This window comes from Sprattus sprattus (genome assembly GCF_963457725.1).
Source record: "Sprattus sprattus genome assembly, chromosome: 16".
NCBI lineage: Eukaryota > Metazoa > Chordata > Actinopteri > Clupeiformes > Clupeidae > Sprattus > Sprattus sprattus.
Window position 1 is genome coordinate 12,389,100 of NC_137914.1, and position 14,492 is coordinate 12,403,591.

A 14,492-nucleotide genomic window follows, 5' to 3' on the forward strand; every position below is an offset into this window, starting at 1 on the left:
GCGCAGGTATCCATGAGAAAGAACAGAGAAAGGGAGGACTCAATGGGGAGGGTGTGGGATAGAAGGTGAAAAGAGAGAGAGAGTAGGAGAGGGAGAAGATCATTTGGCTTCCATTCCCTCAGGTGCTTTTTTAAAGGCTTTAAATCTCTATTGTCTGAAGTTTTAAAAGTTCTCGCCTTAGTGTCAACATGAAATCATTACCCCTCTAAAATACCTGAAGCTACTGATGATAGATAACTCAATAATTCATGTCAACATGTTCCATATGTACTGTATATACGTATCATATCCTAACATTCCTTCACGGGAAAGACTCTCTCTGTCTTTCTTCTTCAGACTAAGATCAGGAAGCTGCAAGTTGTGTATGGGTGTTGGCTCATTAAAACATATTCTGTCTGGTTGTAAAACTAGCTTGACCCAGGGTTGCTATATGTGGAGACATAATCAGTTTTTTAAATCATTGGCATGTTTGTTTGAGAATAAACAAGTTGAGGCTAACTCTTTGTTGGTTAATGACATTAGAATCGGATGTCGGAGGGCAACTTCAAGTTCCACAGTTTATTGTTGTGATTGCTATCAGTGCGAGCGCATTGTTTACTTTATTGAGTTGGCGATTCCCTTTGAAGATGCAATTGAGGAAGCCTTTGAAAGGAAAAAGCTAAAGTATGCGGAACTGGTAGTGGAAGCGATGGAACGAGGTTGGCAAGCACACACAAGGCCAGTGGAGATAGGTCTACCACCATCCAGCATGCCAAAGTATAAAACGATGAGTTAGATATTTAGGCAGTGCACCATTCAGGTACGGAGATATGCATGTAGAATCTTTTCAAGGTGTATCTTGAGGTGTGTCTGTTGTGTCTGTATGTGTCATGGATGTGTCCTAACTCATTGTGAGCATGGAGGGGGTTTAGTCTGGGACGCCAGACATCATCGTTGAGCCTTCTGGAGGTGCCATCGGCCTAATTCAACAAAACACTGATGATGGAAGGTCCCCCTGGAAGGTGGAAATGCATGGTGGTAGAGCACCCTGTTCATGAACTACATGCACCTGTGAAACGTTTGGCTTCTGTGGGAAAAAGCACAAGGAGTTTAACATCTTTTCCCGTGTATAACAAAAAAAAAATTGAGATAATGAGTGAAAGATTCAAAAGCTGTCAAGTGTGAAGAGGTGGACACAGAGAGAGGGTCAGGTCAACACATTGTTGGGGGCTTGAGAGCCACGGCAGTCAAGCCAATGGGAGAAATGAAAACTCATCTCTCCGTCTAGTCTGCCCATCTGCGATCCCGCCGTGAACAAACACCCCTCCGCTGCACATCTCCTTCCCACCCACCCCACCCCACCCCCCGGCCCTGCCTTTATCCTGTGGCAGCCAGACAGCACAGTCAACTCAGACATGTGCCCAGGGGGCTAGGGCCTCTGCCCCTGCCAACGCATTCCACAGTCGTCTCGCCTCTGTGCCAAACAGCCTCCGGTGTGCCCCTCAGTGCCCATGTCATGGGGCATCCAGGAGAGGGCACCCAATCAACGGACGGGCAGAGGGCTGCAGGGACCCTTGGTTAGGCCAAACAGAGGCAAGAGTGTGTGTTGTACTTCTCCTGTTGGATTATTACTGATAAAAGGGTAGTAGTTCCTTGGAAGAGGCATGTGAAGAAGCATGGACTTGGCTTGCCTTGGCTTGGCATCACAGGGCTTTATCTTCCCTCTTCAAAAGGTTTTAGGTTTTATGCACTTAACCCCCCCCCAACCCTTACCTAATGTGGTTCATGTTGGCTCCAAGCGGAACATTAAACATGTTGAGGTTAAACAGCTTTCAAGGCCATGGTCAGGGCAAGATGGCGGTGGGGGGGAGTGCAGGCAGTAACGTAAGGTTTACCACATGATATGATAGAGAGCATATTCACCCCTGGATTTGCAGTGACTTAGAAACAGCTGCTCAAGCAAGCGGGAGGTATTTCAAAGTCAGGAATAAAGTCCTTCCCTCTGTGGTGAGTCAAATTAACAGGATTCCACCACACAATCCTTGCAGCTAGCAATTACAGGAGATCAACCACCAGTCCTCCAGCACTCCCTGTCTAAGAACAGAACAAGGACCAGCATTAGCACAGCAGCGCCAGGGTTTGTCAAAATTACACCACTGCACAACTATGGACTGCCTTCCCTTCACAGATGGACTGCCTTTGGAACTGCCTTTCCAGCAGAATCATTGCACACATTAAATCAGAGGCGCCTTCACCAGTTTGAATCTGACCATTAAAGGAAGGTGTTTGGAGACCGACCAAATGGAGAGTTACAGAGAGTTCTATGTAGAAGGGTTGACTCAGAAACTATAGTTTGGCGGTAGGAAGAGTTAGGGTAAGTTCTTCGGTAAGCATTTGACTCTGGGGGTGAGTTAAGAGTGAGTTTGATTGTGAGAGCCTCACTGAACGGAGTGTGAAAGAGAGGTGTGCTTGGAGAAAATGTGTGACTAAGGAAACAGTGCCCCAGGCAGTGAGAGAGGAAGAGAGTGAGTGAGTGCCAGGCCTCGCCCCGGCATTCAACAGCAGCTCAGGGGTGGAGAGAAAATTACACACAGCCACTTTCAGCTCGAAGCCACAGAAATTCCAGCCCCACTGTCAGAGCCTGTACGCACCTCCCCGATCCTCCTGCCTGCAGTCTGGCCAACCCTCGAACATTTGTGCATCTTGTAGGTACATAATAGCTAACACAGAAACTCGATCATTGTGGGTGAGTGTCCATGTAGGAGACAAGGCAGATACTCTGTGATAACAGAGAGGGATGGCACCGAGGCCATTTCTCTGGGCTTTAGAGCTCCAGTGACCTGGAACACTTTTCCCAGGATGCATTTGACATGGTGTCTGGGAAGCTTTTAACCAGCACAATGGCAGTGGGTAGCTGGCGCGGTGAAACACAGTGATTTCCATCACACTAATGGGGACTCTCACAACGCACAGGATCCACATTCCTGCCTTATCATCTCAGGTTTCAGCCTTGCAGCTCTCCTCCAGCCTCCAGGCCTTCAGCAGGTCTCCCTCACCCCCACGCCACACACTCACACAGAAGCCCTCGCACCACCCGCCTCAGACACAATCCCTCCCAACCAATTCACAGCTGGGGGAGACGTCCCACCCCCCCTCCCTCCCTCCGCCTTAGTTCCCGCTTCTCGTTTTCCAGTGAAGGATCACTGACAGGGAGCGCTGCTTTTTCTGCAGGACTCCATGGAAAATATTACCTGACATATGTAAATCGCAGCTTGCGCCGTTGTGCAAATCAAACCACCACATCTGAGCCCTTGGCAATCCAGAGCAGCAAAAGCTGTGGTTTCTGGCAGGACTTGAAGTGGGTGATGAGGGGCAATTTAATAATTTCCAGTTTGAACAGGTTCCTTCCTGAGCTTTTGCGCTCATTTAGACTGCAGCAGCATGTTTAGGAACAGCTGGCCCCCAAAAAACTCCAAAAAGCTGCTTTTCTACCAATTATCAGTGCAGGGACCTCAGTCTGTTTCAAATCACCAACCACCTTTCCTTACTTCAAGGGGCTGCCTGTTATGTGATACCATAATCATTACAGTCTGAATATGTGACATTTGATATCACAAAAGGTTGAGTTAAACTGCATCTGCATGTGTTCTTACCCTCTATGACACTGAAAGACATAGCACATTCATGATAAATAGTGAAACTTGGCACAGGGCACAGTCAAAACAAAGAGAGAACACTTTGCATTTTACATTATTCTGTAAGTAACCTTATTTCCCACTGAACCCTAAGCAAGTCTTCACATGTCTGCTCCAAGCAGCTAAGTTGACGTTGACCTTTCACACGTGTGGCACAGAACAAGATTTCAAAGCCACTCAAGTTAGGAAAGACTGAAAGGCAATAGGCGGGCATCCAGTAACAACCCTGTAAACTTTATATTTATAAGCACAACAGACAGATGGCTTATGAGAAAGAAATCCTCTGAAGAAGCCCTGTATACAAATCACTACAGAAATAGATACACAAATACAAAAGAAGTAACTGCATTGCTATTTGCATGTGCAAAATCCCCCTCAGGATACGCGTTCAGGAAAAGCCCGTACAGGAAAACTCTCAGGAAAAAGCCCTAAGAAAACTGCTGTAGAGGAAGTAGCTTTTAACCATCACACAAATCATCCCTCCACACCCTGTTGTCTGCCGCCTGTACCCCCCCACCCCCCACCCCCCATGGAACATGCGAGTGGGAGCTTCCTCTGAAGCCTGGCTTCAGGATGTGCTGAAGGACAACTGTGCTTAACATGAATGTTCTGTCTTTCTCACACACACATACAACCATGTGAACACAATCACGACTGGGCATCTATACACTTGTTGTCATAACCACTCGTTTTTTTACACCCGCATCACTGGGGGCACATTATTCACTCTATAATGAGAAAACACAAACAAATATATGTACTCACAGAAATTAAAACACACCCCACTTAACACTGCTTCTCACATGTTCAGCTAGACACTCACAAACTATGCAGCCTCCTGTGCCTCTAACCCTAATACACACAAAAGCATTCCCAAGCCACACTCACACCTCCCGCTACCACCCCATACCCCATACAAACACACACACACACAGCACACACCTCACACACTCCCTATAGCAAATAACCTCCTCATTGCACACACACACTCCCCATTTCAAGCACATCTCTGAGTGGTTGTTTGGGTCTGCAGTGCCTTCTGAGTGATTGTTATGTCTTCCTTATGCTACACAGATAGAGCATGAGATGGGTCTCGCCCACTGCTTATCTCTTGAGTGAAAAAAGCCAGTCCACTCTGTATCGCTAGCCCAAACTCAACATGTGCAGTACAAAAAACATTTCCAGAATTCTCAACGTGTGTGTGTGTGTGTGTGTGTGTGTGTGTGTGTGTGTGTGCGTGTGCGTGTTTGCATGTGTATGTGTGTGTGTGTGTGTGTGTGTGTGTGTGTGTGCGTGTGTGGGTGCGTGCGTGTGTGTGTGTGTGCGTGTGTGGGTGTGTGGGTGTCTGTGTGATCAGTAATCTCGCTTTCGCAGTGAAACTCTTTAACCTGAGGGTACAGAAATTCCTCAGTTCTCTATTAGTGGGACGGGGAATCTGCAGGGCAGGTTCAGGCTTGCCTCTGCCTAGCTAGGCATGGATGGGACAGGATGGGGGTGCTGGCCTTAGAACCCCCTGTCAGGGAGAACAAAAAACCTGGTCTTACAGAACACTTCTCAAAACACAAGACTGCAAAGTGTCGGTCAAGATTTCCCAAAAACGTATCTTGTTTCATGTCTATAAAAGCCATTCCCTGTTTTCTTTTTTCTTGCTCTTTCTTTCATGCACTCACTCATTCATTCTCTTTCTTTCTTTCTCTTTCGCTCCAGGCTGAGGTATTCTGAGACGATGAGGTATGGAGGCACAGAGGCCTGCTCCACTCTACATGACAATACAGCGCACCGCCACACAATGGGGTAAGGCATTCAAGGGGAGTTCAAGTCAATGCAAGCCCAACAGAAAGGATCAAAGATCTAGGGGGAAGACAGACACCATAAGGGACATTAAAGGAGGTGGGGAGGTCCATAAGGTGCCTCAGCATGTGTGTGATTCATGGACAGGCTGGCGGGGATAAAGGTGGCAGCCTTCTATTTAGAGTATCTGTCTTTAAAAACCACAGTTTGCACACTGGATCCAAAAACACATCTCCTCTTAAAGGCACCCAGTGCAACTTTATATAAACATTCAATGAAAAATAAACATTCAATTTCTAGTCTTTTTTACACGTAGTAAGTTTCAATAACTCCATACCATTACATATCGACATTCAAGGAGCAAAGATGAGACGTCGTTGTGTGGTGAGAAGTGATAGAAAACAACAACAATCGCAGGTGGGGAGAGGCCATTTTTCCATTGACTGAAATCCTGCTTTATTTATTGTAGGTTACAAAAAATAAAGAAAATGGCTGCGATTGTTGTTATCGATTTTCTATCAGTTCTCACCACACAACGACGTCTTATCTTTGCTCCTTGAATGTCGATATGTAATCGTATGGAGTTATTGAAACTTACTACGTGTAAAAAAGACTAGAAATTGAATGTTTATTTTTAAGCCTCGAAAGTTGCACTGGGTGCCTTTAATGCAGACTCTTTTATTTCCCCTTAAGGTTCACGTCAGTGCAGCTTGATGTGTCTGTTTGTTCACACATGTGAGCAACTGGGAGTGTTTGTGTACTATGTATGTGCAGTGTGTGTGTGTGTGTGTGTGTGTTTTCTGCAATGCCCCCAGTATGCACCCTCAAGTCTGCACATGCAGCCACCGCCGCCCCAGCTGAGGCACAGCTGTGTTGTCTCTGTCTCTCTCTCACACACATACACACAAAAGCTTAAGGTCTTTCTCTCTCTCTCTTTCTCTCACCCTCACACACACACACACACACACACACACACACTTGAACATAGCCACACAGGTTTACAGTCTCTTTCAATAGCCCACCCAAACATGCACACACCAACGGTCACGGCTTTGACATAGATGAAAGGCCTAGACTCCAACAGCAGTTCCACAGGCTGCCCGCACCAAGGAGGGTGGATCTACCACCACACATACACACACACACATACACACACACACACACACAAACCTAATCACCCGCAGCCACAGAGCTGAAGGTGTATGACCCACATCAGAAGCGGCGGGTGATTTCCTGCAATGGGAAACTCAGAGGAGTCCAACACAAAAGGTTCGCCAACAGCCAGTGAGATTCCCAGAAGATAACCACACGTACCAGATTTAAGATGTCGCACACCTACACCTTCCCTAGTAGACTATAGATCTCCTAGAGGACTCACAGACAACTTCTTCCCTATCATTCTCTGTCTCCCATGTAAGCGCTCTCACTGAGAGAGGGATCTGCAGGCCACAAAACTGGTCAACTACAGGCAAAGCATTACTGATAATTGCTCGAGTGCATCAATACTGAGTGAATTCAATATGTGTGAATGAATGTGCTGTGTGACTAGTTCATGGGTCAGTTTGTTAATCTGAGTTTGAGTAGGTGAGAAAGAAAAGAAAGAAACTATATGCATCCAGGCAGAGATGGATATTTCTGAGTTGGGCATGTTCATATGTCCATCACCAGTTTAAAATAAGCACCGCTGTGATATGGGAATGACATTGGGCTGAGTTCAGGACACGAGTGTTTACTCAGTGCATCTCGTGGTTTGGAGAACAGAGGCTATAAGGAGATGCTGGGTCCGATACGTAGGGACCTGGAGGCGTGTGTGTCTCACAAAAAAAGCTTTGTGACAAACACTTCATCTGTATAAGGCCAGAGGAATCCAGCCTACTCCCCCCATCTCTGCAGTGCAGTGAAGTCACAGAACACTTATGCACTTCTATCCTGGGAGGGACCTCTGGTCTAAAATAGCCAGCAGTACTTCCAGCAGTGCAGGAAGACAAACACAGACAAGGCAACTCTCAGACCACGGCCACTAATCAGAGACTTAATAGATAAGAGTCAAATGATCTGTCTCATACAGTTACCCAATAAAAAAATCAATGAATAAATCTATTACTCTTGCCTCACTCCATTAGTAAGCAACTCGGAAAACCTTGTTGTTTGTCTGAAACGTAAGGGACACATTGATTACCTTAAAATTCCAACCGCCCAAGGGTTGATAGAATTTTTTTACAAAATGTATGCAACTCTAAACTATTACGTAGTTCAATCATTAAATTGTTTAATATTATGTAATTATAGAAATGTGCCATGTGTTCAGTATTCAGGCATTTGGTGAGCCTATGACTTTTAAATTGGTGTCTGTGTCATAATTCATGATGTGGGGGCTAAAGCACATACTGGGAAACTGATGTCATGGTGGCGGATGCACTGCTGAGAGCAGTCTTGGCAGAGGCCTTCCATCCGCGAGCTGGAGGAGCCTGAGGAACCAGCTTGGGTGAATCATCTCAGCCTTAGTTCAAGTGTGAGGGCCGGCTATGGGAACAGCAGCTGTGGCCTGACTAAGAGTGTCCCCTCCCCACTGTTTCCCAGAGAAACCACAGCTGGAATCATGGGAACTTCACTAATGGCCTCCCGCTCCAGCCATCGCCGAAAACGTGACTAGTGGCTAATGATGGACGATAAAGTGCCCCTATACTAGTCAATGATGTACCTGCACTGGTGTCTAGGGTGATGAGGGGTCAAGGGGAGGAGTGGAAAAGGCAGCAGTAGGAAGAGTGTTTTATGGCGTAGGTCAGTTAAACGCCTAATAAAGGCTTTGTGTGGTTTCTTTCAAGGGTTTTGTTAGGGCTGATTGATACTTAGGAGCCTGGGATTCCTGCTGGTCACTGGAGGGGAGGTGAATAGAGGGGGGGGTCTAAAGTTGTAAGAGATGGGACGGCAGGCCTTACAGCTCTGTTTGACTCCTGACGATAAAAACAGATGCTCGCAGTTCCAGATAATTCAATTATGGTCCCATTGTGTCGCTCATGGTGGTCCCTAGACACAAGGGGCAGCCATTTAATGTTACCAATCTCAGCGAAGATGCTGCCATCAACGTGCTCAGGCTGGGGGAGTCTGTGGTTTGGGATTATCATGCTATGGACACTAGTTTGAGAAGACTTCTCATCGTCATGTAATCTACAGGATTTAGGCAGGGGGTCAATGAGTTATGAGGTTTTTGATCTAATGCACGGGGCATTGTCCAGAAAACATTTCCCCAACCCCGCACTGACCCAAGCCCCCAACAGGTGCTACTCTCCAGGCTGGACCACACTATCATCAGAGGGGAACGGAAGCCTGGACCTGGAAAAGTGCAGTCATCAACACCTCTGCCTTCACTGACAGCTATTTATACCATGTCTGCCAGGACTGCACTGGCTCAAGTCTGTTACACCAGAAACAAACAGTTTAAACACAATTTCCAACATCAGCCCTGTGAGATATGCAGGCTCGTGAGAGATAACCTCTCACAGATGTGCACATTCCAGCTCGACCTCATAACTGCCATATTTGAATCCCTCTGAGCCGTCACTCCGTCCGGACTCTGAAATTCTCCAGTAGCGCAGGACCTTAGAGCTCAGCTGGACCCAAGGGTCTGCGATAGGTGAAACACTCATTCAGAGGCTGGTGTGGAGGTTAAGGCTCAGGAGAGTGTTTTCACTTGTTTTAAACGGTTATGGTTTTGTTGATCACATGGGATCATATAAAAACAGAGAGAATATGTCCGATGTCTTAAAGAAACCATACAGCAACATTAAGTCTACATGCTAAACTCTGCAAAATCTTGTCAACGTTTAACTTCCAGCCTGTATAAATAGCCTAGATCATGGAGTAGATGTCGGAGAGGTGGTAAAGTTTCCGGACTTAATCTTAGTTTTAAAATTCTCAGATGTGTTTCCGCATTACCTGTGGAAACAACTTCTTTGTGTTAACTAATTACAATCATAACATGAATGAATGATTAATGTGTTGAAATCAAGAAGCTACAGCCATAAAGTTGGTGAAGTTTACGGACAAGCAGACGCCAGTAGGAGCAGCTATGAATAGTCTGGTTTCTAAGGACAAAATTAGATCTGAAAAGCTTTAGCCGAGAAAGATTACAGTTGAGGTATGTTGAGGTATGATTCGTATGTGTGTTTAACCATAAAATATTACACATAGAAATGGAGGTGTTTCTGTTGCAGAGGTTGGATGCACAAAGCTCACAACCCTAAACACGTTCTTCTACGGAGAGGCTCAAAAGTTGCACTATAAGTCTAGTTCATCCATCTTAAACATCTCTATTAGCCCTTCAGATTCGATAGGCCTACCTGTTGCCTATGTGAACACCATATTTGCACATCATATTCACGTAATTGTAAAAGTTCGGAGAGTTATAATACAGCATGTTGCTTGAGGTAATAGAGTAGGTTAATGCACTTACATTGGTCAGATGAAACGTAAATATCAAAGAGATGAGGAGTCCGGACACTTTGTGGACATTCGTCCGAGTGCCCATTTTCTCCAGAGTTCGCTCAAGACCCACGCGCTAGAAGGAAAAAATCGAGGTCCCGCAATCACGAACTAATTTATAACACTTTCTTCTAAGGCAAGGCCGCAGTCTCTTTTCTGCCCCAGTCCCGGTAGGACTTCATTAAACTTTTCAAAAATCCAAGTGCAAAGATCTTTCTTTCATGGAATACCAAAATAACGCGGTGCAGTCTTTAAATAGTTATTCACCTCCCTCTCCCGTCTCAACTCTCTTCCCAACTCCGAAACTTCGACATACAATGCCAGCGCAAGACACTAGAAGTCCAGTGCAGTCAGGATGGGATCCGCGAGCGCTGGCCGCAGTAAAAAGCGGAATGGAATTCAGGGAGCGCGAGATGCCCCGCGAGGAGACACCACCTACTTCCGAGCAAGGATTACTGAAATTGACAAATAGGGCCAAGCAGTTGTTTCTTTTTGGACAGAAGCGGGTGAATATTTATGCAATAGTTTAACATAAAATAGCAAAGGCTTACTACTTCCGAAATAATTTTACTAATATGTGACTACATTCACGCTGTATCAAAATGTAATTCATAGGAAGTGTACGAGGAGACTGCTATATTTTTAAGCTAGGGGGAAGTTTTATGTGCTCTATTTGGCTGAAACTTTAAATTCCTAAAAACTTTTTTGTCTTCAGAGGCAGGCTGCCTAGGAGAGAAATCGGTTAACCTACATTAGGGAGTAGGCATACGTTAACGTTGCACCAGCGCTCTCTGGCGATTGCTTGTTTTTGTAATACAATATAACAGTAGCCTTCTCCTGAGCAATGGAACTACCACGCTGACCTCATATGTGCCTGTGATGAGTGAAGACATACAGAAATAGAATTACCATTCGCAGTCGGCACAGTCATCCTCACTGAACCCAGACACATAGAACCTGAATACTGAACTGTCTCCTAGACAAAGATGTCGGTCTGGATATGTTCCAAAAAAGTCATGACATGAGTTGTATTTCATAATCAAGAGGAAAAGGTCAAAACTCAAATAAGAGAGATAGTGTAGCAATTGACACCAAGGTAAGCCCTATTTCAGTGCTGAAATGTGGTACACTTGAAAGGCCAAGGCCTCCTTGAAGTAGTTCCACAACCAAGTAATCAGAAATAAACAAGCTGAGGATTGCACTCAAAGTTTTAGCCTTATTTGTCACCTAGAGGACCATGGAGTGTAAGCCGCAGACGCTGTAGGTCAGTTGTGTAACACTCCCAGACTGAATGCTTCTCTCCCACTCGGCAACCCAAACAGAGCAGCATATAAACAAGCCACCCAACCCCCCTGTGTCTGTGAGGTTACCCACGTGTGTCTGTACCGGGTCTGTTTATGTGTCCAATCAGAGCCATAATTGGAATGAAGCGTGTCTGGCTCTCAGAGTACACAGAGCAGCTGCCTTCAGTTAGAGGCAGACAGATAGGAACTGCGGCAGGCCTAGTGTGGTGTTATCATGAGATGAGAACGTTTAACTTGGTTAAGTCTGAATGAATGGGACATGTGAACATCAGGGTGAAGCCACATAAGGCCTGACTGACCTGCCCTTGAACCCTGTCCAGTAATGACCTTGGCCTTGGCCGCAACACTACTCAGCTCTACATTACAAAAGAATGTCACCTGCTATAACATGTGTATTACTGTGATTTGGCAATTAGAAATTCCCAAAAATTACAGCATCACAGATTTCAGCTGAAAGTACTCTGAGATTATGTGCCCATAGCCTTATTGTTCATCAGCTTCACGAGTTCTGCCTCATGTGTGTGTCTTACAGCCAAGCTACCTGTCACTGTCGCACTGCTCTCGTAAACATACCATAATGTTGTACGCACCGTAAACATTCCACCACTCTTTTTTATTCTTTTTGTTTCACAGCAAAACTATACTTGAACTTACATTATCACTTACACTGAACATTATCTATAACTGATTTGCTTGACTTCTTCAGTACAAAGTTGCCTCGAGCATAACTCAACGATACACACATTTCCTTCTGAATGCAAATGCGCAAAATTCAAATATCACATTGTTGAGTAGGAACGTTCACATTCAGTCAAAGAGTCAAATAACAGTCAAACAACAGTCAAATGCATTAATTGATGCGCTATAAAAGCAGTTTGGAAAGGTAATTGAAATACATTAATTGGAACTCAATATATAAACGGTTTTGAAGACAGAACAGTAATTTTCAGACATTCAACTAAACTCATGTACTCAGTGTAAACAGTGTTAAAGATGGAACAATCTACTCATAGTCGCTGAGGTATGATGGGTGCTGCTGATTCACCTTGGGTCTTATGGTGCTGCGCCATCCTCATCAGGACATGTTGAGGTGCCCTGTGTCTCAACACTGATCCTTTTGAAGAAGGGGGAGTTCCTTGTAATGGTGTGTACATTTTGATAGAGATGTCAATAGTTTCACTTTCAATAGTCGTGGTGAGTATTGGGACCTTGGTGTGGATTTTGCACTGAACTATTAGTTCTGCAGGTGATGCCCTTGTGGTGCTGTTTGGTGTAGATTGATACTCACAGAGGAATGCATTGAGTGTCTGTTTCCAAGGTATGCTCTCAGGCTACATGTATGGCTTTCCCAAGCGTGCAGATGAAGCGTTCCGCTGTGGAATTTGCTTGGGGCCAGAGGGGTGTTATTTTCTGGTGATTGAAACCTGGATGGCCTGCAAACCTAGAGAGCTGTTCACTGTTAAACGGGGGGCCATTATCTGGCTTTACAGTAGGACTGTAGGGATTCCAAAAATGGAGAACACCTTATCTAAGGATGGAATGACTGTGTTAGCTAAAGTGGATCTCATAATTTCAACTACTGGGTACTGTGTGTATTCATCTATGATAACTAACCGGTATTCTCCAGTAGGGAGTGTGCCATAGAAATCTGCACTAACATTATGCCATGGTGCTTCTGGTAGCTCAGACATTTTCAGTGGTTCTGACTGTGTCATGGGTGTGTTGGTCTAGCAGGCTAGGGTTAGTGCTCTGTAATCAGGGTGAAAGGGTTGCTGTAGAGGTATAAGTAGTAGAAGTGTTCACAACTCCACACAATGGCCAGTGAGTAACGTCTTTCTACCTTGCTAAGTGCACGACTGGCGTATGGTATGGTGCGCTTCTCCCCACCTTTGTTCTATTGGTAGAGAATGGCATCCAGGCCGACTGGGCTGGCATCTACCACGAGCTCTGTCTCTACATGGTAGGAAGTATGACATGACTGTGTTGCTGATCAGGTAATCTTTGATGGCATGTAGAGCGTTGGCTTGTTTTGGGGCCACACTGTGTACTTTCTGGTTAGCTAATGAAGTGGTGCTGAGATTGAGGCAGAGTCTCTAATAAAGTGGGAGCAGTGATTGGCCATCCTGAGTAAACTCCAGATTTTAGACGGGTCTTGCAGATCCCTGGCTGGCTGGATGGCGGTGACTTTTTGGGGGTTAGTCGAGATTCCGCCTGTTAATACTCACCAAACACTTCCCTGTGCAGCAGCTCTCACCCAGTGATATAACTGTCCAACTGTCATTCGTAATAAACATCTTGGTGTAGGAACAGAGTAAATACAACAAGATCATTGTTTGTTGAGTGGGTGTACCTAAGAAGATTGACTGAGATTGCGCAAATACATCTTAAGGAACAAATGCACAATGTCTTTCAGTGTAAATCCCTTCATGTTTCACTGACTCTCATGTTCACAGTCACTTTTCCCCCTACGTGCACGTAACATGCTCATAATGTTTGCAACATTGTTCAAATAACCACTGTCTGATTTTTTATATATCTTATATATAACTTTACATTATGTTTTCAGAATGCAACAAGCAGTGTTGATAACGGAACCATTGTCATAATATGACAAAATAAAGGAATGAAGTAATCTAAAAGCTCCAACATAATTTCCGGGGTTTATAAAACAGTCGTCAAGACAGGGATGTGGCAAGTTTTGGGAAGAATGGATTAATTATCATTACAAGCACATTATGGAAGCAAACATCACACCAAGATGAAAAGAGGGTGGCTTCAGGATAATGATCTAAACAAAATGTACTACCTCAAGAGATGCAAGCTGAAGGTTTTGCCATGCCCCTTACAGTCCCCGACCTAAACATTAATAATCTTTTGCAAGGAAGAATGGTTGAAAATTCCCCAGACAAGAATTGAAAGATACTTGCTAACTAAAAAAAAGTATATATAAGCTGTGACCTACCAAAGAGGGTGTTACTAAGTATTGACCATGTGTTTCCTTTTTTGTTATATTGAAACTGTAAAAGATGGACATAAAAACAGAAAATGGTTAATTGCCAGTCGCATTTATCATTTCCAAGAAAAATCCTGGAAGAAGGGGTTACGTCACCATGGGATTCCATTGTGTTCTGGAGGGTGGGCTCAGGAGTATGCACTGAGAGTGTCATACCTTCGAGAGCTACGGCAGCACAACACATTGCCTCCAAAAGCATACTTGTGCTGGTCAGCATTTACTCAGACC

General features: G+C 44.9%; 1 protein-coding gene across 16 annotated transcripts in view; it reads right to left on the reverse strand.

Annotated features, from left to right (window-relative positions):
• Positions 1 to 10,287, reverse strand: part of hspg2 (heparan sulfate proteoglycan 2) — a gene marked incomplete at its 3' end in the record, with an annotated part of 88,453 nt that extends 78,166 nt beyond the window's left edge. For 15 of the 16 annotated variants that reach the window (XM_080853951.1, XM_080853954.1, XM_080853945.1 and 12 more), the window contains exon 1: positions 9,919 to 10,263. In XM_080853951.1, the coding sequence (XP_080710077.1) occupies positions 9,919 to 9,993 (75 nt within the window). In that variant the 5' untranslated portion in view covers positions 9,994 to 10,263. Of the gene's footprint in view, positions 1 to 9,918 lie in introns of all 16 variants that reach the window. The other variant, XM_080853947.1, reaches the window with a different exon arrangement.
• Positions 10,288 to 14,492: the final 4,205 nt, after the last annotated feature.